Here is a 27,067-nt window from a genome sequence, read left to right as displayed (position 1 = left end):
TCCGACTGGTGTCAGGCTTTCAACTCCCTGACGTTTATGTGCAGAGTCAAGTCCTTTGTGGACCATAACCCTCGCATTTGCAGGGAACCCAGATGAGCTGCTCAACACCCAAGGCAGACACGTCTATCACCAACATCAGTGGCAGCTGAGGGTGGACAAACGAACACCTAGGTATACGTTGACAGGGTTTGTTCCCCAATCTACAAGGTAAAATATGAGAAGGCACCCTCACCAAGATGTTTAGAGGGCAATGGCTTGGCAAGAATATGGAAGACAGCCAATTTTGTAGATGCCCGAGACGTAAGTCTGTCACACCAGATTATACAAGTGCAAGAGGCCATATGCCTAAGAAGCCTCATACAATTAAGTGAGTGAACCTTGAGATCTAAAACAATGGAACAAATTGTCTGAAACTTTGACCTTGGAATGAAAACTCTGGCTTGAGCGGAGCCCAATAATGTTATTGTAAATTCTATCCTCTCCCCAGTTCAGAGGATAGACATCTGAGTTGATCAACAGACCCAATGCATTGAAAGTTGACTGGATACAAACTACTCTGAACTGCACCTGAAACCGCCTTTCACAAACCAGTCATCCAGGTAAAGACAGACTTGTACTTCTTACTCCTGCGGGAATTCTGCGCCACCACACCTGCGCAGAATTTATGTCCCCTGCAGATTTCTTGGTTTCTCCACAGAAAAATGATTTTCTGGCAGGTAAGCAAAGGGAAGCCACAAAAGCAGTCACGTGACCCTCCCCAGCAGTATGTTTCGGGTGCCCAGGGCAGCCAGTAGAGAGGTAAATCACCATGGGGCAGGGGTGGAACTGGGGAAGACATGGCTGGTGGTTCCTACCCTGCGCTGGACTCAGCTGCTAGTCCCGGCTGGGCTGGGGGGGACAGGACTTCCTCTTCCCCTGCATGGCATCCAGGGTTGGATCAGATCCAGCCCCAGGATTTCTCCCCTGGCTGCAGGAAGCTCTGCAAACTCCCCCCTCCACGCTTCTTGTGCCCATTGCTCCTCAGCTGCAGGGGGAGCGATCACTCTACAGGGAGCTGCGCCCCCATCCGTCCAAACCCCATGAATCCAGACCCCCTCGTACCCAGAAACCCCCCTGCACCTGGACCACCTTGACAAGCCACCCACACCCCCACCTTACCGAGCCCCAACCCCACTGAGCCCTATTCCCCCAGCATCTGGACCCCCCACTGAGCCCTATTCCCCCACACCCAGACCCTCCTACTGAGCTCCAACCACCTTCACCTGGACCCCCCTGCAGAGTCCCATTACCGTTGCACCCAGAACCCCACAACAAGCTGCTGTGCATCCAGATCCTCCCCGCACCCGGATCCCCCACTGAGCTGCCCACATCCAGATTGCCCCACACAGAACCCTCTTAACCCACATCTGGATTTCCCCTACGCTAAGCCCCTCCACTCTTGGATCCTGCCTGCCTACCCACACCTGGTGCACCTGGATGGAGGGGCAAGGCTCTGGGGTGTTTCTGGGGCAGGCCCGGTCCTTGTGCTGTGTCAGGGTTGGGTGCAGCCTCACTGCTGAGTCAGTGTCCCGAGAGTGGGGAGCTGCACAGTGATCTCCCACCTCTGTGCAGCCAGTGGCCTGTGCTCCCCAATACCATGCTGTAGCTTCCACATTTATTTGACAAATAAAATTTTTGAAAATGCTGCAGTGCAGACTGCCCTCAGGAGTAACTCCTAACTTTCGCAGGAAGGCACACATTTTGTAAAAATCCAGGAAGCTGATGACAGGGCTAAGAGGCAGCACCATGAACTGGCAATTAGACTGGTTTATAGGAACCTGAGATACTTCCTGTGGCCTTGATAAATCACCACATAGAAATACGTGTCCTTTAAGTTGAGCGTGACATTCCAGCCTACAGGGCAGGGATAATGGAAACCGGTGTGACCATGCGAAATTATCTTTTTTAGAGATCTTTTGAATTGCCAGAAGTCTAAAAATATGAGACCTCCCTTTGCTTTTGGGATTAGGAAATAGCAGGAATAAAACCCTGTTCCTTTGACATTCGGGAACCTCTTCTATGGCTTCCACGCAAAAGAAAGATTGTACTTCCTGGAAGAGGAGTTCCTTGTGAGAGTGGTCCCTGAAGAGGGATGGGGAGGGAGGGTGGGAAGGAGGGGAAGAAACAAAATGAAGAGAGTGTTCCCACTTCCAAGTCACTTAAGACCCATTGGGCCAAAGTAATTCAGGACCAAGCACTGAGGAAGTGTCTGTTAGGTCCTGGCAAGGTTCAAGAGTAGGGTATCGATGGAACTGCTGAGGATGAAAGTGTTTCCTTGACGGGTCAAAAGTATACATACCAAGGAATTCAGAGTCACCTTGGAGCTGTGAAGTTTATAACCTGTCTGCATCAGGAAGAGGGATGACCCTTCAAATGGCAGGTCTTGAATAGTCTGCTGTACTTCTTAGGCCAACCCCAAAGAGTACATGAGCACCAGTGCATGATGATGGCAGAGGCCAGAGTCCCAGCAGCCACTTCAGCTGCATCTAAACTATCCTGAAGTGAAGTTATCATCACTAACTTCCCCTCATTCACCTGCGAAAGGAACTCTTGTTTAGCATCCTCCCACAGCTTGTCCCTAAATTTCAGTACACAGTTCCAGGTGTTAGAATCATATCACCCTAACAAAGCCTGCTGGTTGGTGATTCTAAGCTGTAACCCCACCGTAGAACACATTTTTCTACCAAATAAGTCAAGCTTTTTGGCGTCCTTCAACTTAGGGACAGCCGCCTGCTGCCCCAGCGTTCCCTCTTGTTGGTAGCTGAGACAACAAAGGATCCAGGAGAGGGTTGGGAATAAAAATGCTGGAAGCCTTGAGAGAGAACACAATACCTATCCTCCGCTTGTTTTTACGTGGGAGGGGAGCAGCAAGACACTGCAGTTGGGAGACAAGAGTCAGAAGATGAAGAATAACCTTCTCCTGACACCTGCTGAAGATTAGTGTCAAGAAACCAGAGATAACTGAAGAGAAGCCATCACCACCATCTTTCCTCGATGGTACTGACAGGTAAGAGGTCTGGGATACAGGAGGTTGATGTGGTGCTAGGTGCTGCACCATGGAGCCTGATGATCTGCCAGTACCATAGAAACAATCTCCTGCACCTTTGGGGACACTGGCACCAACAAGCTCAACAAGTTCCTTGTTCCTACACATGTGTCTGTCATGGATGGTAATGGAATTGTCTTTAACTGGTGCACAAGAGACAAAAACTTTGGGCCCCAGATTCAATCGTGCCTGCCCTGCAGCCAGAGTTGATGGTGCTCTCTTGGCTGATGAATGAGAGGTGGAGTGCTTCACTTTTTATTGCACTCTATTTGACCCTTTGTCCCCTTGCTTGATGGACTTGGGAACTGATGATCTTCCTGTCCCAGCAGCCTCTGTGGAAGCCTTGTTTCTTCCCAGGCACCAGAGAAAGCAAGGAGTGCTAGGACTAATCCAACATTGGAGGTACGCTTCTCACAGAAGCCAAAGTGCTCAGCACCCTCCCCCAACCAGGAAGACTCTTAAGGTCGTTTCAGAGCAGCCTACATCAAAAGAAACTTCAATCTGGCTTCTCTATCTTTCTTGCTCCTTGCCTTGAAGTCCTTACAAATTTGACACCAACCCCTAATGTGAGACTCACCCAGACACTTTAAACAACTTGAGTGCAGGTCACTCATGAGCATCGATTTAGAACATGAAAGACAGGCCTTGAAGCCCAGTGACTGAGGCATTCCTTGGTCCCAACAGTGGAACCCCATATTGGGGAACCAAGAAAGTAGTAAACTTTGGTTAGTGCAAGTTCTAACACTAAAACCCATGCAAACAGGTAACTATAACATGCTGAGAGTACTTGTTAAAGCAAGACAAATACATTCCAACAACTGTCATGGGCAGTAAGAAAGAACTGAAGTGGGCTGGGGCAGCTCCCCACTTTATACCTGCATGTAGTGGCGAGTGACAGCAGGGGGAGCTTGAGCTGTCCCAACAGATACTGCTGAGGGAAAATTTTTCCACCAGCTATGCACACTTCCCAAGAGTGGAATACACATGTGCAAATCACTTGAAGAAAAAGTATTTTATCTGGCCTTGAAGCATACATTCTGCCACATCAAAGGGGTAAGACATTTGTTACTTTAGGATTTCCCCATGGCAGTGAAATTGTTGTGCTGTAGCTGGGGTTCAAACTGATCACTGCACTCACTTGATGGACATATTCTGATCCACATTATGATGTTATTTCTTGAATCCCCCTTGTTTCCTCTCCCTCTTTTTTTTTTTTTTTTAAAACAGCTGGAGATGTCATCACACATTTGCAACCTCCGAGGCCTGTAGTTCTCCCTCACAGCACAACACAGGCATGGTATGATCAATGGCGGTGCCCACTCCCCACCCCTCATCATTATCAGCATGCCTCAACCCCGTCCTGGAGGGACCAGCTTCATGGGCTTGAGGAGTTCTGTTTCCATGGCCACTCAGTCCACAGCAGATCTGCTGGCACTGCTAGCAAGTTTGACAGTTATGACGGTGTTTTCAGCATGGTCAGCTATCCACTGGGAATTGGACTGAGATCCACTTACTCTTTTCAGAGGCCACTGAACAGCAACCAGATGGTATGGACTCTCAATCACTCTGTATATGCAACAGCGGGCTACTGTGATGTAATCTGTATCCCATTTCCAATTCTGTGAGACATGACAAGTTCTATACAAGCTTAGCGTACAAGCTAGTCTCTGAAGTGGGCAGAGTCAAGGCATTCTTAGTTCTATAACCTTCACCCACATACCAAACATGAGTCACGAGGGATAAATAAACCACACAATGGATTGGTGCTCAGCAACAGACATAGAAAAGCTATTTAGAATGTTCTTACCTATTCCATGTTTTCTAAATTCTTTCACCACTCCTAGACTTAAAATGTAAGCAACTTGAGTATCGACCGCAAAATTGGAAGCTAGAATATCCCCATCCTGAGCAGAGACATGACAAAGCATTTAGTAGGATACAGGTGTATAGCACAGTGTATAATGTAAAAACAAAAGCAAGCATCAATTTTCAGAAGAGTTTTCTTATACCAGGTGCCTTTATGGAGCTGTTGGAAATGGGGAGATAAACACAGCCCCCTAAATGGAGGAAAAGGAAAGAACCTATTTGGGCTGGGGGAGGGGTTTCTGCTATTTTCATATTTCTTGCCAGTTGGGGGATAGTAATCATTAAGTTCCTTTAATGTCCTCCACAGTTAACTGTTAACTAAACACGCTTGTTTCATGTTTAGTCGTTTACTGAAAGGTGTTAAATGGCATTGTGGGGTTCCACATTTGAGTGTCCAGATCAAACGTCAGCAGTTTACCAGCTAGAATGTGCTTTTTCTGCCAACCTGCATAAGAACGGCCCTATTGGGTCAGACCAGTGGTCTATCTAGCCCAGTATCCTGTCTTCCGACAGTGGTGATCCATGCCCTGTCATCCGCTCCCAGCTTCTGCAAACAGACTCTAGGCTTTGAGTCAAACTGGGATCCTCTCTTACACATCAATAGTAATACAAATGTTCTACAGGCCATGTTATGCCCTCAGCAACATCACAGCCTTCAATGGGATTTGCACAGGTGTAACCAACTGGAGCTTAGTAAAATGAACTGCTGGTGGTGCACAATAAAAGATCCTGAAAAAATGTAGTCTTTTGACTTCTCTCCTTGCCTGGCTACTCATGTGAGAAATGGGCCCCAGAGCAGGTAATCATTTGGGGGTATACGCACATCTTATCTTAGACTATGGCTTGCCTACCTCTTTATGCACCTTTGTTCTGCTCTTTATTTCAGCTACTATCATTCCCACAATGGTGCCTCTGTAGGTGGCTCCAAGGGAAAAGAACTTCTTGTTGGAAGTGATGTCCTGATACCATGAGTCAGGGTACCTGGGAAGAAAAACGAACAATACCCATGAATGCTTAGGGGGACACACAGCATTTCAAATTGAGCCATGAGCCTGCAGTCAGGCCACCCTGTGGAATCTGTCAGGGTTACAGCATAAGCTGGGCCAGAATAAGACTTCAGTGGGAGACCTGCAATAAACACTCAGATGCTGAAGGAAGTAGTTGGTAGTCTAGTAGGCAGCACTCTTCTACAAGAGTCAATAGATATGCAAGCTAGGAAGCTTTGCTGATGGAGGGAGTCTCTTCTGGATGGAGTTAAAACTAAGGCCTCCGCATGTAATCATTAAAGATCTGTTGGCACTTTTCGTAAGGGTGTGAGTGTTGACCCAGGTGTCTGGAGTACATCCCAGCTTGGCTAATTTCATTCTATGCTACCAGTAACCCATCTGACAAGTATTCCCTTAATGGGGTGGGGGGAGAAAAGCAGCCCTCTCCAAGATTTCCCCCCTTTATTACAAAGCTCCTTGTAAGATGCCCACAGTTCCCTTGGTGAGGGCTTTGACATTCTTTAGGATGTTGGTGCTGAAGAAACGAGAGTTTATCTGTTTCTGCTGTTCATTCTCAAGACCCCCTGAATACTGATGGACCATTGGCAGTGTTGTATAGGTGACATAGGACTGGACAGGCAGTGGGTGATGGTCAGGACTGAAGTACATTAGCACGTGGGGCAGCTGTCACAGTACCTGCCTATGCTCTCAGCTCCGCACTTTCACACCAATTGTTTATAGACCGTCTCTCTACGCGCCCCCTCCACCCGCCGCAGGACTGTTACATACTCTATTGGGAACCAGTCACCGCAGAGCTGTTTCACTACATCTATGTCATCGTGGCAGAGAAGACGCAGGTTTATGTCACTAACTGCAGTTGGGGGCACCTCCTCTGTCATTCACACCTGCGAAGGAAAAGGAAGCATATTAAGAAGGATGCACCTGAAAGCTTCAGGTTTGAGACCTGTTAGTATCTGGAATAAAGGCAACACTGGGGCTAGGGGGAGTCTTCACTGCCAGGCAAGTCATTCTTAGGCCAATCTGAATCTGCACAGCACGGGGAGATAAAAATAATGATTTTTTTAAAAATGGATTTTTTCATTTAAATTACAAGTTTTTCTTTTAAAAATAAATCTGTTTAAAATTAAATCTGAAGTTAGTACAAAATATGTTAATTAAAAAATAAATATTTGACTTCATGAGCCTTCATAAAAAAAAAAGCTTTGGGTTAAAGACTGCTTTTCTAAATAAAGACAGAATTAGGAGGGAAAACATTCAAATTTGGAGGTCACACTTTATAACTATGGCACAATAGGTCATGTACTGTATTAGGAGCTTGAGCCTGTGGGAGATCCAGGCCTGTGCTACTGGATTCAAGAGACTTGCAAAGTCATCACAGGCTTTGAGACCTGGCCTCTAACTCCAGGAGACACCATCCTGTATCTCATCACGATCATCTGCTGAGCCCACCTGGGTGATCTCATGTTCCTGTGTTATAGCTTCTCCTTACCTGAGCTGTGATTGGCTCAGTTCTCAAATTATTAGTATTTATGATTCCACCCATCATGGATACTTACTCTAGTTATAGTGTACCCGCCTAAATGGCAAAAAAAAAAAAAAACCCATCAAATCCAGTGTAAAGGCTCTATCTATTTAATTGTAAAACAACATGTTTTAACAATTCTCAACCAATAAGCACCTTTCTTTAGAAAATAAAGAAGTACAAAAGGAAATATTGATTTAAGTCAGGGGCGGGCAAACTTTTTGGCCTGGGGGCCACATCGGGGTTGCGAAACTGTATGGAGGGCTGGGTAGGGAAGGCTGTGCCACCGCAAACAGCCTGGCCCCTACCCCCTCCCACTTCCTGGCCCCTGACTGCCCCCCTCAGAACCACCGACCCATCCAACCCCTCCTGCTCCTTGTCCCCGGACCACCCCTTCCTGGGACCCCTTGCCCCAACCACCCCCGAGACCCTCACCCCCTATCCAAGCCCCCCTACTCCCTGTCCCCTATCCACACCCCTGCCCCCTGACCCATCCAACCCCCCCCATCCCTTACCGCCCCCTCCTGGGACCCCCGTCCTTAACTGCCCAGCCCCCGGACCCCACCCCCTATCCAACCCCCCTTGCACCTGTCCCCCCCTCCCAGAACCCCACCCTCAATCCAACCCCCCTGCTCCCTGTCTCCTGACCGCTCTCCACCCCATCCAACCGCCTCCTGTCCCCTGGGACCTTCTGCCCATTATCCAACACCTCACCCCGCCCCACTTACCATTCCAGTCAGAGCAGCAGGACAGGCTCATTGGAAAGCCTGGGAGGTGGGCGGGTGCAAGTCATGCTGCCTGCATGCACCACAACTACATGGGAGAGAGGACAGTGGGGGAGGGGCTGGGGGCTAGCCGCCCCGGCTGGGAGGTCAGGGGCTGGTCCCACAGGCCGGATGTGGCCTGCGGGCCGTAGTTTGCCCACCTCTGATTTAAATCATCAGTTCTAATCAAAGTTTCCATTTAATGATTTAAATCAGGATTTAAGTGACTGATGTAAATCAATCCACCCTGCAGGGAATGTTTAAATACAAACCTTGACACCATCTCTTCCCACCCCAGAATCAGTGTAATTATAGCAAAACTATCATGAAACTTTTCTAGGACAATATTGTCAAATGTATTTAAGTACTACAGAATAAAGCAGCCAATAGGTGGCAGAGTGAATATACACATTGGTATGCACAAAGGAAGCGCAGAGCCAGGTTATATTTGCTAGTCAGAACAAGCATTCTCTACAAGATGCCAAGTGGCAGGTGACCTAGAGCAGGGGTTTTCGAATTGTGGGTCGCGACCCAGTATTGGGTCACGGGATGTAAGGCACTGGGTTGCCGCAGCTTTGGTCAGCACCGCTGACCAGGCCATTAACAGTCCCGGCAGCGGTGATGCTCGGCTAAGACAGGCTAGTCCCTACCTGTTCTGACACCACGCTGCGCCCTGGAAGTGGCCAGCAGCAGGTCTGGCTCCTAGGTGGGGGGGCCACGGGGCTCCGCACTCTGCCCCCGCCCTAAGCACCGGCTCCACAAAGGGCTCCAAGCTGGGGGGGGGGGCAGTGCCTGCGGGTGAGAGCTGTGCAGAGCTGCTTACACACCTCCGCCTAGGAGCCGGACCTGCTGCTGGCCGCTTCTGGGATGCAGTGTGGTCCACAGTGCCAGGACAGGCAGGAAGCCTGCCTTAGCACCCCCACTGCACCATCGACCGGGAGCCACACATGGTAACCCCACATCCAAACCCCATGCCCCAGCCCCCCTTCCTGCACCCCAAACCGCTCATTCCCAGCCCCAGCCCAGAGCCTGCACCCCCAGCCCAGAGCCTGACCCCCTCCCACACCCCAACCCCAGCTCAGATCCCCCTCCCACACCTGAACCCCTCATTCCTGGCCCCACCCCGCAACCCAACGCTCTGCCCCAGCCCTGAGCCCCTCTCACACCCTTCACCCCCAGCTCCGTTGGGTTGTGGGCATCAACAATTTTCTTCAACTGGGTCGCCGGAAAATTTTTTTGAAAACCGCTGGCTTAGAGTAGTAAACAAGTTATGCAGAGCCAGAGCAACAACAGGTGAATGAACAGCAACTGTTTAATCTGAATCCCCACAAGCCATCTTTAGTTATTAGTATTTCTGTTGGTCTCCAGTATCCTATAGCTTCAGAGTTTTTCCCTATTACAGCAGCTCTTAGATGATCTGTTGAACTTTCCGTCACAGCCATGAAGCATTCCTCAGGACTTCAAGCAATGCCTTCTACTAGTTGTAATCCAATTCAGGTTTCAGAGTAGTAGTCTAACATGGCTTCCACTCTGAAACCTGCCACCATGCAGGGCACTGCATTTATCTGTATGAAGTGGAAATCCATCAACTTCATGAAAAAAAAAAACAAAAAACTCGTACAAATACAGACAGACATCATCTTCCTTCCCAAATGCAAACAGATGGACATCATACCAAAAGGACAAGGTAAAAAAAACTCCACTACAATCTACATACCACACAGACTATGCTGAGAGATTGTGCCACACACTCTCAAAGAAACTGCAGGACCACCTGATCAACATCCTATACAGCAAACAGGGAAAGATTCCACTGCATGCATCCAATGAAGTGGGTTTTAGCCCACAAAAGCTTATGCTCAAATAAATTTGTTAGTCTCTAAGGTGCCACAAGTACTCCTAATCCAATTCGGGACTCTCAAGATTTCCAAATGCTTGTTTGATGAATACTCAAAACGAGACAGCTCCCTCTTTTTGTCTGGTGCTTCTCTGTGTCAAATTCAAGTGATCAAATACCTGAACACCAGAACCGGAAGGGAAAGCAGTGAAGGACATAATGGGGGCTGCAGGCAACCTGTAAAATCCTAGGGTATGTCTACACTTGCAGAGTTTTTGCTTTGAAAAGCACTAGTTTGTGTACTCAATCCCTCAGGCATCAGAGAGCGTTTACATTAGCAGCACTTCTATCACCAATGAGAGCAACCCTGTAGGTCAGTTATCCCACAGTGCAGCTCTCTCCAGTTTGAGGATGGGTCTTGTGTGAAGAGGGGGTGGGGGAAGGGGGCATCCTGGGTCCCTGCACAGCCTCATCTCCCCAAACACTGGTCAGTTCCAGTAGCTCAGCATTGCTCCAAGCGGGGAATCATTTGCTCCCCTGGAGCAGGCCTTGTCACCTGGTCAGAGAAGTGACCACTTGCCAAGAGACCAGGAAGGGGAGTTTCAAAGTCCCCAGGGCTTTACAGTGGGAAGGGTAGATGTCGGTTTACCTGGCAGCAGAGCAGCTGGCTAGAGTAGTCACCTACGCACTGTGGGATATCCTGTGGAGGCTAAAAGCTCTAAACAGGAAGAGCATGTCTTCACTTGCACATCACTGCAAAAGCATCACTGGTAAAAGCTGTATGCCTCTCATGGAAGTGGTTTTCTTTGTGCAGTGAAACTGCAAAAAGTCATTGGCAAGTGTAGTCACTCCCATGGTTTTTGCGCAAAAAAGGGACTTTTTCCGCTTTAAGTGGCAAGTGTAGACACGCGCCTAGAGACAAAACACCCATCACACTGCTGCGAGTTTATTTTCATCTGATCTCTCTGATCCTGTCCTAATGACTTAAACTGCCCTCAGAAAGGCATAGAGCCGGAGGGGAGGGGTGGTGTCCACCAGAGAATCTCTACGTCAAGACATGGTCTATAGCTACAGCATAAAATAGTCTGAGAAACCCTGTCCTACAGACTTGGATGTTTCATGAGAGGGTCCCTCTCAGAACTACAGCGCACACAGATTCAGAACGAGCAATGAGACAGGATGCAGACACTCAAGTCACTGATTGCAGTCACTCCACCCATTCATCAGCTGTCACCCCATTAACTTGTTTGAGCCCAGTGATAGTGTAAAGACCAAAGGCCCCACTGCAATACAGAAGCCCTTTTCCTTTTGTCTCATGGCTTTGATGGATTACAGGTACATTACCACAGGTAATGGTATACAGAAAAAGGTTATCTTTAGAAAGCATGGAGTTAAGTATAGGATTAGAATAAGGTACCCCAGAGACAAAGCATCTTGTAGTCTGTATTTTGTTTTGCTGGAAATAGAAGGACCACCATTAACCTTCTTGTACTGGGCTGGTCCACAGCACATGGTAGATGAGTAACAAGGAGACAGAGAACAAAACCAACTAGTATTAAGAATCAGGAAAATTACTGATCCATCTGTAACACTGTGGGAAACCCAGGAGGATCATGCTCTCACTTTCATAGATTTTAAGGCCAGAGGGGACCACTGGATAATCTAGTTTGACCTAACACAGGGGTTCCCAAACTTGGTTCGCAGCTTGTTCAGGGTAAGCCCCTGGCAGGCTGCAAGACGCTTTGTTTACCTGAGCGTCCGCAGGTACAGCCACTCGCAGCTCCCAGTGGCCGAGGTTCGCCGCTCCCAGCCAATGGGAGCTGCGGGAAGCGGTGGCGCAGGCTGCACTGCTTCCCACAGCTCCCATTGGCCGGGAACGGCGAATCCCAGCTACTGGGAGCTGAAAGCGGCTGTACCTGTGGACGCTCAGGTAAACAAAGCGTCTCGCAGCCTGCCAGGGGCTTACCCTGAACAAGCTGCGAACCAAGTTTGGGAACCCCTGACCTAACATTATCCTGATGATATCCCACTGAGGGAATCCCCAAAGCAGAAGGCTGTGTCTACACTGACTGATGCTCTCAGCGCTTCCCCATCTGGGCCAGCAAGAGCAGAGACACAATCCCACCTGGCGGGTGTGTTTCTCTAAATGAAGAGGTGCTTGTCTCACAGCCCTATGCATAGAAGGGATAGAGCCAGAGCAGAAACACAAAGTTTCCCCAACCATGGCTCAACAGAAATTGGAGGGCTCATCTCTTCGGCAGAGAGGAGAGTCCATGATCCACAGTCCATTCATCCTTGATGCTTCTGCTTAGAGGGGGCTAATTCAAGTGTGGTTTTTGTAATGTAGATATCTGTTCGATCGGAAGAGGAGTGAGGCCAAAAAAAATCATTTGACCCAGGCCACTGAACAATCTTGGTCAGTTATACTGCCGCAGGAGGTGCGGTTACCAACTCTGACAATTTTACTGCAAATTTCACAATATATGGTGTTTTTCTTAGACTCAGCTCCCAGATTCATATAACCAAAAATCTCCACATCTTTAAAAAAAGTTTCTAGCCCTCATATTTAGAGAAAAGCCAGGAACATGAACAGAGTAAAACCTAAATGTTCAGAAATCAGAAGGCCAAAAGGGAAAAAAAACTCATATTTTTTTTAAACAAAGACTTTAAACTCTGTCTTCTAATTTTTGGAGGGCTAACACTGATTTTTGATTGCTTGGGGTTGGTGATACTGAAAAGAACAGTGTGTGAAAGCAAGTGCATAATCCCCTACTGTTGAAGTGGGGGCTCTGCCCAATTTAGAGGTGCTCCAGTAAAGCTCTGATCCTAGTACTCTTGAGACGGAACAGATTCAATTCCAGTCAATGCCATGATTGTGCAGGGTGTGCGATTTAAAACAGTAATGATTACAAAATCACTTCAGCTCGCTATCGCTGTCAAATAAAGAGAAGCAAGCAATTGCAGCAATGATTTGGGTTTGAGTTTCTCTGACAGGACATTCAGTGCTGACCAATCCTCCAGGGAACTGGGAACAACAAAATTGTTCCCAGGGACCTCAAGGAACATGGAGAAAACATTTTTTTAAAGTTGTGGCTGTAGCAAAGTAGGCATTTAATTCAACTCCCTGCTGAAGAGCCATTGAAGCTATCCAAAAATAACAGCTACAATCACAATGCAGAATATTTCCGTGCAAGACCACAAGATTCCCAGGATGCTTGGTCCTTGGAATACAGTTAAAACCCTAAGAAAGGGATACAGTTACTGATACTAATGAGAACAACCTTCAGCCATGACCCTGGCATTCTTCCACTGCACTTCTGCAGTCCACAGGCATGTTCCTGGAAGAGTATTTGGGAACAGCTGACCATACCTCATTCTTCCAATAATATGGGGCTGTTGTGGCCTAGTGGACAGAGCACCAGGCTGGGAACTAGGAGCTCAGCCATTGGCTCGTTGTGTGACCTTGAACACGTTACAACACCTCTGAGGCTCAGATACACTTATCCCTGTTGTATTTTGGGGTACTTTCCTATCCTTTAAAACACTTTGAGATCCAAGGATGGTAAGCACTATACCAAACTACTGAGTATTATTATTAGTGTTTTCTGCAGTTATCTCACTTTTAAGAACAAAACTTCGCTAACCCTTCCCCATCCAGAAAAGCTTTAAACAGACCTGGGGCAGCGTTTCCCAAATGGTGGCTCCATCAGTAGGTCACAAGAAGGGTCTTGGGATGCCTGTCACTGTCCCTCCCAGCATGCCCTGTGCATACCCCAGAAGTACCCTACCCTACCCCCAGCAGGGGCAAGAGGGGCAGTTTGACCCAGGCCCCCACCCTGAGTGGCATTGTGACATGGTGCACAGGGTTGCAATGCCATTCAGGTCTGGCCCAGCTACTGCTCCATCATTCAGTCCCATACTTCAAGAATAAGAGGGCAGATGAAATTAAAAAAAAAAAACATTTAAACAAATCAGAAACTACTTTTATGCAGCCTATAATTAACATATCTCAGGATATTAAAGGAAATAACTTAGTAAGTTTCAAAAGAGGACTGGTCACATATGAGCAGGAACAGCATAGCAGTGATACCAGCTAGACCAGAGGTGGGCAAATTACGGCCTGCGGGACCGTCCTGCCCTGAGCTCCTGGGCCCCCAGCCCCATCCCTGCTGTTCCCCCTCCCCCGCTGCCGCGCAGGCAGCACTCTGGGTGGTGGGGCTGCACGCTCATGCAGGGCAGTGTGTCTGGCTCCAGCCGGGTGGCATGGCGGCCCAACATGCTGCTCTGAGCTGCATGGTAAGGAGGCCAGGGCCAGGGGGTTGGATAAGGGGCAGAGGGTGCCGGGGCGCAGTCAGGGGACAGGGGGCGGTTGGATGGGGCGGAGGTTCGGGGGGGGGAGGGGAGCAGTCAGGGGATTGGGGGTGGTTAGATAGGAGGTGGAGTCCCAGGGAGGTGGTCAGGGGACAAGGAGCAAGGGGACGTTGGATGGGTGGGGAGTTCTGAGGGGGCCAGGCTGTTTGGGGAGGCACAGCCTTCCCGGCCCTCCATACAGTTTCACACCCAATACAGCCCTCAGGCCAAAAAGTTTGCCCACCCCTGAGCTGGACTAACAACTACAAGACCCATCAAATCCTCAGACTTCAGCAGATTACCAGCTGGAACAGCATTGTATTCACAGTTAGATACTCTGAAGGGTTTTACATCTACCTCCTATATTGCTATTATCACAGAAGTGACACTTGACTAGAAGGATCATTGGTCCTTTCTAGTCTGGCAGATCCTGTGCGTTCTGAAAGACGACAACCTAACATGTCTCTTGAGCCAAGATACGAAAGGTACAAGAGATTAAGCTAAAGCAAGCATGGACATACCCATCCAGTTACATCATTTCACAACATTTAGCAGCAGTCTCCAACGGAAATACAGTATTTGTATCTTATTACTACAACGTCTGGTTTGTGCTCTGTTTGTGTAATTGTTCACCGTGTATCTTGACTCCTGGGAACTCTCGAAGCCAGGTTTAGTCTGGTCTGTATGTAACCCTCAAGCTCTTTCTACAGCAGCTGGGAAGGGTTTCAGTGTTCTCCAAGGACACGTAACCGGCGAGAAGAACAATTGTTTCCACTCGTGATGGGTCTGGAAATTCATAGGAAAGTATACTCAAGAAGAGCTACTGCCAACCAGGGGGAGAAACAAATAAATCAAGTTACCAGAAGAGGCAACTACAGAAAAGCATGCCAGTATGATTTTGTTTTCTTCCAGATTAAAATAGCATAGAGCCAAGAACCAATCCGTGTGGAATCCTACTAGAAATACATCTGCTCAATGATGATTCCCCATTTACAATTACATTTTGAGACCTATCAGTTAGCTAGCTTTTAATCCATTTAACGTGTGTCATGTTATTTTAAATTGTTCTAGTTTTTCTTAACTAAAATGTCATGTGGTACCAAGTCAAACGCCTTACAGAAGTCCAAGTATTTTATGTCAATACTATTACCTTTATCAATCAAACTTGTAATCTCATTGAAAAAGACAAGTTAGTCTGATAGGATCTGTTTTCCATAAGTGCATAATACTTGGCAGTACATTACCCTCCTTTAATTCTTCATTAACAGATTTCAGAATAACAGCCATGTTAGTCTGTATTTGCAAAAAGAAAAGGAGTACTTGTGGCACCTTAGAGACTAACCAGTTTATTTGAGCATAAGCTTTCATGAGCTACAGCTCACTTCATCGGATGCATACTGTGGAAAGTACAGAAGACGTTTTAATACACACAAACCATGAAAAAATGGGTGATTATCACTACAAAAGGTTCTCTCCCCCCCCGCCCCACTCTCCTGCTGGTAATAGCTTATGTAACGTGATCACTCTCCTTACAATGTGTATGATAATCAAGGTGGGCCATTTCCAGCATGAATCCAGGTTATCTTCCCCCCCTCCCCCCAGCATTTGACATTGGTCAAACTGGACAGTCTCTATGTAAAAGAATAAATGGACACAAACCAGATGTCAAGAATTATAACATTCATAAACCAGTTGGGGAACACTTCAATCTCTCTGGTCACACGATTACAGACATGAAAGTTGCAATATTACAACAGAAAAACTTCAAATCCAGACTCCAGTGAGGCTGCTGAATTGGAATTCATTTGCAAATTGGATACAATTAATTTAGGCTTGAATAGAGATTGGGAGTGGCTAAGTCATTATGCAAGGTAACCTATTTCCCCTTGTTTTTCCCCCCCTCCCCCCCAGACGTTCTTGTTAAACCCTGGTTTTGTGCTGGAAATGGCCCACCTTGATTATCATACACATTGTAAGGAGAGTGATCACTTTACATAAGCTATTACCAGCAGAAGAGTGGGGTGGGGGGAGAAAAAACCTTTCGTAGTGATAATCACCCATTTTTTTATGGTTTGTGTGTATAAAAACGTCTTCTGTACTTTCCACAGTATGCATCCGATGAAGTGAGCTGTAGCTCACGAAAGCTTATGCTCAAATAAATTGGTTAGTCTCTAAGGTGCCACAAGTACTCCTTTTCTTTTTTCATTAACAGAGTATTATAACAGTCCCTCCATTATCTTGCCCAGGAACAGGCCAATAATTATCTGGGTCACCTAATTTACTGGCACATCAGCTTTCTTCTAGTGTTTTGGACCTTCCCTGGTATGCCAAGGCTTATAGGGCCGGGGAGAGGAACCACCACCATTAACAGTCCAACAAGCTCCTAAACCAATTTGGAAGCAAGTTATCCAGACCTGACGATTTTAAAATGTCTAACTTTAGTAGCTGCTTAACATCTTCCTGAGGTGCTAGTGGAATGGAAAGAGTACTGTGATGTTCCCCCCTTCCCAAATACAAAGCAGAGATATTTATTGAACATTTATTACTTTTCTCCATTATTATTGACAATTCTACCATTTCCATCTAGTAACGGACCAGTACCATTGTTAGGATTTTTTGTTCCTAAACTATTTGTCCTTAACTGTGCCAGCCATGGATTTCTCCTTATGCCCCTTTGCTTCCTTATCAATTTTCTACAATCCCTAGCTTCTGATTTATATTCATTACTCTCAACTTCCCTTTTCACCAACATTTTTTTGTTGCATGCCTGGATCATATGGTTATGCATTTGAAAGAGACAATCCATTTTTTCCCTTCCCCTTATACCTGTGAACAATGGCACTGATCTAAATTTTAGTGGAAGGGGCTTAATATTCCCCTAAGCCTACAGATGTCAGGAGGATACAACATATGATAGTGCCACTGAATTTTAAATAGACTGCAGAGAAGCTGTGAAAAATATAGGAAGACAAGGATCATGTGCATCCAAACTAATTTTATGCCTCCCCCTTCAGTGATATAAAAAGTTCAGCAAAATAACTGGTTTTAGGAATCAGATTTTTATCCCATCAATGTGCACTGGTTATAAGGGAACTCACCAATTTTTTTTTATTTTTATATATCTATATATAAATAAATAAATAAATTTTAAATTCAACTGTCTAACAGGAATCAATTGCAGCTGGAGGGAGTTTCCTGAAGACAGGGAGATGGTGGCAATTTGCCTCACCAGCAGTGGAGAGGAAGGGAGAAGAACCAGAGCAAGCGGGGGGGTCAGGGGACGGAGAAGCAGCATACAAGCCAACAAAGAAGCAGGAGCACAGGCAGGGTGGATTTGATTTAAATCACCAGTCAGGAAGACTCAATTTAATCATGGATTTCTACATAGAAGTGCATTCTTGTTGGTTGTTATAACCTTAATACATATTCTTCACAACTCAGAAAGATGAAGGTTTCATTTTTAGAAGGTACAAACTATACATTTTTAAAGCGATTTATTTTGAAAAATTTTCAGATTAGTTTTACAGCTGTATCAGAAAATGAATGATTGTTTGTTTATTTCATTTACAAAGGTAATTGAAGCAGATATTTATGAAGTCATTGGGAGGTCAACTATCATTAATATTTGGAGGATTTTCTTGCCATGCTGTGTTAGGAGGAAATCACCACCAGACAGACATTTAAATTGTTTTATTTAACTAAAACAACAACGTTATGTATTCTGGATTTTTTCTTCAACAGCAAACCTAGTATTTTAACAACAAGCATATGAATTTTTGAATTTAGTTAAACATTCAAGCTTTTTAAAATCAGGTTCCCACAGCTCCCATTGGCCAGGAACAGCAAACTGTGGCCACTGGGAGTTGCCGTACCTATGGACGCTCAGTTAAACAAAGTGTCTTGTGACCCGCCAGGTGCTTACCCTGAACAAGCTGCAAACCAAGTTTGGGAACTCCTGTTCTAGGCTGAGAACTGAGTCCAATTGGGTAGATAGAAAGATTAACCTAAATAATCTATACAGATGCCCCTGGAACTCCATAAAATTGGGTTCTTAATCCATGAACTATTGGAACTCATTTACAAAATGTTTCTTAAACATTACATGAATATATTGTCTCATACTATAGAATTAGAATCCTTATTCCATGAGGAGACACCTTTGAGCTATAATGTATCTATCTTTAGATGGTTTTTCCCTCAAACAGCATTTTTATAAAAAAAATCCGATTTAAATAAAAAAATTGGATTTTTTAATTTAAAAAAAAAATCACTGATTTTTATCCACCCTGAGCACAGGGATCCCCTGTAAGCAAACTCCCTGATCTGAACCTCAGAATTTATTCAGCTTAGGTGTCAGGTTTTATTCTTGTTGCCCCCACACAAACTTAGATGGATGACCAACATTTTCTATAGCAAACTTCTCTTGGTTTTGTTTATTTTATAATAGCCATTGTATGTAACTCAATTTACCAACAACATACAAGAGCTGTGGTTAGAGAAACATCTTCCTGTAGGTGGAGATACATGACAATTTCTACAGCGCCATCTACACCACTTTATTACTAAGGGTATGTCTATACTACAAGTGCTACATTGGCACTGCTGCAGCGTAGACACTTACTACAGTGATGGAAGGGGGGTTTCCACCACTGAAGTAAATCCACCTCACCAAGAAGTCTTCCATTGACTTAGCTGCATCTACAGTGGAGAGTTAAGTCAATCTAACTATAGCACACAGGGTGTGAAATTTTTCACACCCCTGACCAATGTAGCTAAGTTTTAAGTGTAGACCAGGCCTAACAACATTGGAAAAGTGGAAGGAAATGAGGGTGGATGAAAGGATAAAGAACAACTAGATTTCTTCAGGTTAGTGAATCCTATAATTTAGGGAATGTTATCCTGATTTTACCATGAGCCAGCCATTCTGTTTTTATGGACAGCTGAATCAGTTAGTGCTACAAGTCATTCGTTAGTTGTGGAGGGTCCCAGCCTTGAGAATTACTGTGGATCTTCACTACCAGGCATGGCTGCTCTGCATGGGGAGCACAACTGTTTAGCTGTTACCACTCAAGAAAGATCTTGGAGTCACTGTGGATAGCTCTTTGAAAACACCCACTCAATGTGCAGTGAAAATCAAAAAAGCGAACAGAACCTTAAGAACCATTAGCAAAAGTATAGATAAGACAGTAAATATCATAATGTCACTATATAAGTCCATGGTATGCCCACACCTTGAATACTGCATGCCTTTCGGGTTGTCCCATCTCAAAAAAAGATACATTAGAAATAGAAAAGATACAGAGAAGGGCAACAAAAATGATTATCGGTATGGAGATTAAAAAGACTGGGACTGTTCAGCCAGGGAAAGACAACACTAAAGGGGGATGTGATAGAGGTCTATAAAATCAAGAATGGTGTGGAGAAAGTGAATAAGGAAGTGTTATTTACCCCTTCATATAACACAAGAATCAGATGTCACCCAATGAAATTAATAGGCAGCAGGATTAAAACAAACAAAAGGAAATATTTCTTCACACAATGCACGGTCAACCTGTGGAACTTGTTGCCAGGGGATGTTGTGAAGGCCAAAAATAACTGGGTTCAAAAAAGAAAGAAATTCATGGAGAAGAGGTCCATCAATGGCTATTAGTCAAGATGGTCACCGATGCAACCCCATGCTCTAGGTGTTCCTAGACCTTTGACTGCCACATGCTGAGACTCTGTGACAGAAGATGGGTCATGTAATGATTACCCTGTTCCGTTCATTCCCTCTGAAGCAGCTGGCACTCAGCACGGTCAGAAGACAGGATACTGGGCTAAATGGACCACTGATCTGACTCAGTATGGCCATTCTTATGTACAACAGTTCACCCTTCCTTTAGTTTATCCTGCTTGTTCCTCTTCACTTCTCGTACACCACCAGGCACAGCTAAAAATCCACTGAACGCTTTAAGAGATATTCAAGAGGCAGGGGGAGAGTTTATGATCAGCTAAAACTGGTGAAGAGCACTTTTTTGAGTTTGAGACAAGAGATTAGAACTTACTCTCTTTAGAAGTGATTATTCCTTTTGAGAATCTCAGGAGTCTCCCCCAAGGCATGTCTACACTACAGCTGGGAGGTGATATTCCCAATGGGGAGAGTAGACTTGTGCTAGCTAAGCTTGAGCTGGTGCCTAAAAATAACAGTGTGGATGCTACAGCACTGGCAGCCGCTCAGGCTAGCCACTCAAGTCTAACCTGACATGACCGCAGGGGTTTAAGCATAGGTACCTAGCCAGAGCTGCCGCCAGTGCCGCAGCATCCTACTTATTGGAAGCTTTAACAGATCGAGGAGTTAGTCAGTGCTTGACCTTTCACCTAGAGATAGTTAATCTCAATCAGAATCGAGGCACTTGGGCTCGCAGTCTGGGGAAACTTGCACTGCTGTATCTCTTCTCTGAATAAAAGCCTTCAGTGCTACCAAAACCAGTGTCTTTCACCAACATTAAATTACCTACAAAACAGTTACACAAATAAGTAGTAGATGCTTCTTTCCTCCTATTGTCCCAAACTTCTCAGCCAGCTCCGATTACCGTGTGCACACAGAACCTGGACCAAAATTTCAGAGCAGAATGCACAAAACCAGAGCCATTAACTCTCACCTTTGATCTTCTGTGGCAGGAAGAAAACCTGAGTATGAAACTGACTTCAGAAAGATGTCAAGAAATGCACATTCAAAAACACCGCCCAACCTACGCAGTAAGTGCTTCTTCACAGTAGTTACATATTTGGAGTCAAAACAATAGCCTTTAACCCATTTATAGCAAACCCCTAATACTGTGAACATTTCAAGCCTTGACTCCTTACACCAGAGGTGAGCAAACTACGGCCCGCCAGCCGTTTTAATCAGTCCTCGAGCTCCCACTGGAGAACAGGGTCTGGGGCCTGCCCCACTCCAGCTGGGGTGCAGGGTTGGGGGCCGCTCCACGCGGCTCCCAGAAGCAGCGGCATGGCCTTGCTCTGGCGCTCCAGCTAGGGAACAGGGTCAGGGGCTGCTCCACGAAGCTCCCGGAAGCAGCGGCATGGCCTCCCTCCGGCTCCTACGTGTAAGAGCAGCCAGGGGGCTCCACTCTGTATGCTGCCCCCACCCCAAGCGCCGCCCCCACAGCTCCTATTGGCCGGGAACTGAAGCCAAGGGGAGCTGCAGGGACGGTGCCTGTGGACAGGGCAGCGTGCAGAGCCGCCTGGCCGCACCTCCATGTAGGAGCTGGAGAAGGGACATGCCGTTGCTTCCAGGAGCCACTTGAGGTAAGCGCGGCCCAGAGAGCACACTCCTGACCCTCACTACGCCCCAACCCCCTGCCTCAGCCCTGATCCCCTTCCCACGCTCTGAACCCCTCAGTCCCAGCCCGGAGCACCCTCCTACACCCCAAACTCCTCATTCCCAGCCCCACCCCAGAGCCCTCCCCCCTACTCCCCTGTCCCAGCCCGGAGTCTCCTCCTGCACCCTGAACTCATTTCTGGCCCTGCTCCAGAGCCCACACCCCCAACCAGAGCCCTCACCCCCTCCCGCACCCCAACCCCAATTTTGTGAGCATTCATGGCCCGCCATACAATTTCTATTCCCAGATGTGGCCCTCGGGCCAAAAAGTTTGCCCTGTCTTACACTGTCTTTCAATGGCATAAAATATCAGTGCCATTGACAATGTGAATTATCTGCCTGTCTCATCAATTTAAATCAAAACTTCACCAGCTCTTCTGCCATGTAGCTACAGTTTTAAACTACATTATTGAAGTGGTAGGGTGTGCTGGAGTCCATACACCAGTAACATTCTGTCTTCAAAGCAGGCTGCAAATGGTATAACTTTCTGCTGTCCCGGATACAGCATTCCCTTAGGGAATGATGAACAAGAGTCACTGAGAGGGTTTTTCTGTTAAATCTATTCTGGCTAGATGTGGAAAAGAAACTTACTTTGTGCAACAATGTTAACGGGGGATGAAGCAAGAGGGTCAGATTAAAGCCAAGTCTGTTGCACAATATCTGCCAACAAGAGAAGAGATTTAATGCCAAGACTGAATACGGCAATTTTCCAATAAGCAGCTGCTGCTCCTCCTCCAAACCCAAGCCACTCAGTGTACACGCTGGCATTGCAAAATTAGAACAGGCAGTGACTAACAAAAAAGCAGCTAGTCTCAATCCAGTTAGCAGTGCACACACTCGGAGGCTAGAATTTCATATCTATCTAAAGGGGACAGGATCTAGAAATTCAAGACTTGAGCTCCTGAGCAATTATTTGTAGTGGTAGTTCTGGAGCACTACCTGTCAATTAATCAAATCCATTCACTTAGCACACATGCCATTATAAGAGACACTGCCAAGTACCTGGTTATGGTTTTTAATACCTTGTTTGCAGTAGCCTCCAAGAGGCTTAGAGAGAATATTTTTCCCGCCTTGGTAAACACATTCTTCTCCCAGATCCTGCATTTCAAATACAGTGTAAACCAGTGATTCTCAAACTTTTGTACTGGTGACCCCTTTCACATAACAAGCCTCTGAGTTCGATACCCCTTATAATTTTTTTTTAAAATATATTTAACACCATTATAAATGCTGGAGGCAAAGCGGGGTTTGGGGTGGAGGCTGACAGTTCACGACCCTCCACATAATAACCTCACAACCCCCTCAGGGGTCCCAACCCCCAGTTTGAGAACCCCTGGTGTAAACCAACATGGCTCCTCCAATTTCTTCCCCGATGGAGTTTTCCAACATCAGTGATGTAGGCACAGCTCTGAGACACTTTGTAGCTCTTCCAACATAGTAACATTTCAAAGAGAGTCTGGTACAGATTTGTGCCAGTGTCCCAAATAATCAGGCTAAGGGAAGAATTCAAAATAGAATGGCGATTTAGATAGCTTTTAAAAACTGGATTATCTTGGTATTCCTACCTTTCCAGAAGAGTGAAAAAGACATTCTAGGATATCAAATCCCAGAAGCCTTATTCTAATTATTTGTACTTAAGGCATCACAGGATGGACGGTGCACTCCAAGTATCATCAAGAAAGCAGGAATGATGTACATAATTTAATGTAGGTTTTAGACTGTGCTAAACTTTGAACTTTGCAGAAGTGTCTAGAATGAGAGAGAAAAACGCCAGAAAATAAAGTTAAGTTTCTCCAGTCTCTCTTTTTTAAGATGTCCCAAACACAGAATCATAGAACTGGAAGGACTCATCTAGTCCAGTCCCCTACACTTGTGGCAGGACTAATTATCTAGACTATTCCTGACAGGTGTTTGTCTAACCTGCTCTTAAAAATCTCCAATGATGGATATTCCACAACCTCCCTCGGCAATTTATTCCAGTGCTTAATCACTGACAGTTAGGAAGTTTTTCCTAATGTCCAACCTAAACCTCCCTTGCTGCAATTTAAGCCCATTGCTTCTTGTCCTATCCTCAGAGCTTAAGAAAAACAATTTTTCTTCCTCCTCCTTGTAACAACCTTTTTGCATACTTGAAAAAGGTATGTCCCCACTCAGTTCTCTCTTTTCCAGACTAAACAAACAGAGGTGCAGACTCCAGAGAAAATAATACAAAACATAACAACAACAACAACGATAAGTAAATAAAAAGATTTCATGGTCTCTGGCTTTCCGGATTTGGCCTGCGGTCCACCTATTGACTATCCCTGGGTTAAAGCATTGGTTTGCAAGGCAAGACACAGATTATTTGATGAACTGTAATTAAAATCATCTACTTAAAATATTATTTTGGAACCCAGCCTTGTGGCAGCATTCTGAGGAATCATCAGGGCTCTACCAGAGAAGAAGAGGTTAAGAGATCTGATTAGTCCACGGGTAAATTCACTGGGAGAAGCTATTCCATACCAGAGGACTCTTTAACCTAGCAGACAAGGCCAAATGAGATCCTGCAGTTAAAAGTTAAGTCAGTAACATTCAAACTAGAAATAAGATGCACATTTTTATCAATGAAGGTAATTAATCATGGGAATAGCTTACCAAGGAATATGGTAAATTCTCCATCACTTGGAGTCTATAGATAAAGACAGGATTTTTTCTGAAAGGTATGCTCCAGTTCAACAAGTTGTTGGACTGGAGACAGGAATCACTGGGACAAAACTATGGCCCGTGTGATGCAAGAGGTCAGACTAGATCATAATGGTCCCTTCTGGCCTTAAAATATGAGACATTAAGCCACTCAACCCTGCACAGGAAAGCAAAGACATGAATTTGAAACCCTGGAAATGGGTTAAGTACTTGGAGATGAAACTGGATGCTCATGCAGAATGCATAACAGTGTACTTGCAGAATCCTTTTTGATGCCAATGCACTGGGCATTTTCTGTGCTGTTCAACAAGCAAAAGGGAAAAAAAAATCAAACCACTGTACAATCCACTGCTAAAAGAAAAGCTGACAAACTATCATTCTAGTGCAATAAGAAATTGAATATGCTTTCCCATGTGCAAGTTAGATTGTAAACTCTTCAGAACAGGGAACTTTTTTTTTTTTTTTTAAAATGTTGTACTGAAACTGCATATGTTTACAGTGCTAGAAAACAGGCTGCTCTAAACCTCAAGAAGAGAAAGGTGCTGGTTATTTTGTAGATGGTGCTGGTCATTCTGTACTCTTCTTTCCAAGTCAAAATTGAGCGAGTCCCCCCAACCTGGTGCTGGTGGGCACTATGCTGAAGTGCTATCTTTCAGATCAGACACAAAACTGAGTTTGACCTATTGTGATTAAAAATCTCATAACATTTCATGAAAGAACGTGGTGTTCATCTGGCATCCTGCTCAAATTCCAAGTTGTGTGACTACATTCTCCCAACTGAAACCTCCACCGGCAATTTCAACTGGACATGATCTTCTTCTTCAGTCCTTGTCCTAACTAGGGATCTAAATAGCGTTTAAAAAAGTAACCATTTAAACTACTGAAACTGTATCGGCTAAACATTTAATCATTAACAAGTTCACAATCTACCCCATGTACATATTACCTTTGTCAAGTGTCTTTACTAACAACAAAAATAGTCTTATGTGTAAAACCCGCTTTTTTGTTTAACTTTTTACATAATATCCCCGAGCTGGCCAAAAAACACAAAAAATCCAATTAGAATTTCAACTCTACTGCTGATTTTTGTTAAGAAAAATTAACACGTTTACATGCTCTGGTGTCAGTCTCATGCACAGATAAACAACAGTAAGGCGAGCATTGGAAACATGTTCTATAGGCATAGACAATGCTAGAATGCACAGGTATGTACATTCCAAGCCTTAAAAAACGCTGTGCGATGGACTGCATCACGCCAATGAACTGCATTCCAATGAAGGACAAGGCTCCCTGAAATAACATTCCAGTTCATTTTCTACTGCATTCTCCTCATTGGTATAATCTTCACCTAAAAGCATCACTACAGCACTTCTCAGTTTCACACATTTTTTTCAGTGCTGGCTCTATCGGCTCATCCAATTCAGCCACAGCACTTGGAGGTGCTTCTATTTCTAACATCGATGCAAGTGCAGAAGCTTTGATTTAGCAGCCATCTGGACAACCGGCGAAAGAAACTGCATGTGTTTACGACATGGATCTAAAAAGGAGGCAATAAGTGCAGGTTTGGCAGTTATGGCCGGATCATTGGGTTTCATGTGATGCTCCAGAGAGTGACGAACAACAGCCCTGAAATCAGCAACTTTTCCATTTTCAACAGGAGCTTTGCTTTTGCGGTCAGTTTGGAGAAGATTGACTGTTCAGCAGACATGGCAGTTGTAGTGCATTTTAAAGTGGAAAGTAGCAATAAGATATCCTCTACTAATTACCAGTGCTCATCTTGCAGCTGAAGTGTTTGGGTATCAGATTGTTTTGTTATAGGGCTATCTGAAAGCACAGCTGTTATAGCCCACCTTTGCTCACTGAGTCAGATGCTGAACATGTCATAAAACAAATTCTAGTGAGTTTTACATGACTGGATCGGACAGCATCGCCTACCCTGAAGCTGTGTTTGTTTTCTTTCGAGTGCTTTTGCAGTCACGGTGCTGTGGTGGCAGTGTGCACCTAGTCTACTTGCAGCCGCAACAGCACGATTCACGCTACTTGAAGAAAACTCATAATTTACAGCTAGCTGCCATGTACGGGCAAAACAATTGACAGATTCCCATGTAACATACCTCGGTGTGTTGGCGAACACAATGTTGCTTGCATTATCGTATATGCACACCAAGACACAGCCTGCCAGACCCTATCTTTCCACTGTAGCGTTTAATTTTTCAGCAAGGTTTTCCGCTATACGTCGTTCTGCCATACTTTTGGTTTGTAGAACCGTGGACTGAAGCTCCCAATTTTCAATATAATAGCAAGTGACAATCATGTAGCTTTCTGTAGTTAATGCTGTCCAGCAGTCGGTGGTGAAAGCTACTTTAACAGTGTTTTCCAATTTTTCCTGGACAGATTTCACACAGTCCTCATAGCACTTCTCTAGTCAGAAGGTTATAGTCTGTCTCACAGGCACACAGTATTCACATTCTACCAAACTTATCAATGCACAAAAAACTGTATCCTCAACAACACTTGGAGGCAGCATATCTGTAGTGATCATGGTGCACAACACCTCAGTTAGTTTTTTGCCACTTTGTGTGTTGCATTTTCTT

General features: G+C 45.5%; 1 protein-coding gene across 2 annotated transcripts in view; it reads right to left on the bottom strand.

Moving 5' to 3' along the window:
* The window catches only part of NAA60 (N-alpha-acetyltransferase 60, NatF catalytic subunit), a 43,193-nt gene that overhangs the window by 13,042 nt on the left and 3,084 nt on the right, over positions 1-27,067 (bottom strand). For both annotated transcript variants that reach the window (XM_084641833.1, XM_084641832.1), the window contains exons 2-4: positions 6,727-6,842; positions 5,803-5,932; positions 4,893-4,989 (exon numbers count right to left, since the gene is read on the bottom strand). In XM_084641833.1, the coding sequence (XP_084497959.1) occupies positions 4,893-4,989; positions 5,803-5,932; positions 6,727-6,836 (337 nt within the window). In that variant the 5' untranslated portion in view covers positions 6,837-6,842. The remainder of the gene's footprint in view (positions 1-4,892; positions 4,990-5,802; positions 5,933-6,726; positions 6,843-27,067) is intronic.

Source organism: Lepidochelys olivacea (genome assembly GCF_965140295.1).
Source record: "Lepidochelys olivacea isolate rLepOli2 genome assembly, chromosome: 10".
In the NCBI taxonomy this organism is placed as follows: domain Eukaryota; kingdom Metazoa; phylum Chordata; order Testudines; family Cheloniidae; genus Lepidochelys; species Lepidochelys olivacea.
The sequence above is the reverse complement of the archived record's forward strand: the minus strand, read 5'-3'. Positions and strand labels throughout refer to the sequence as shown.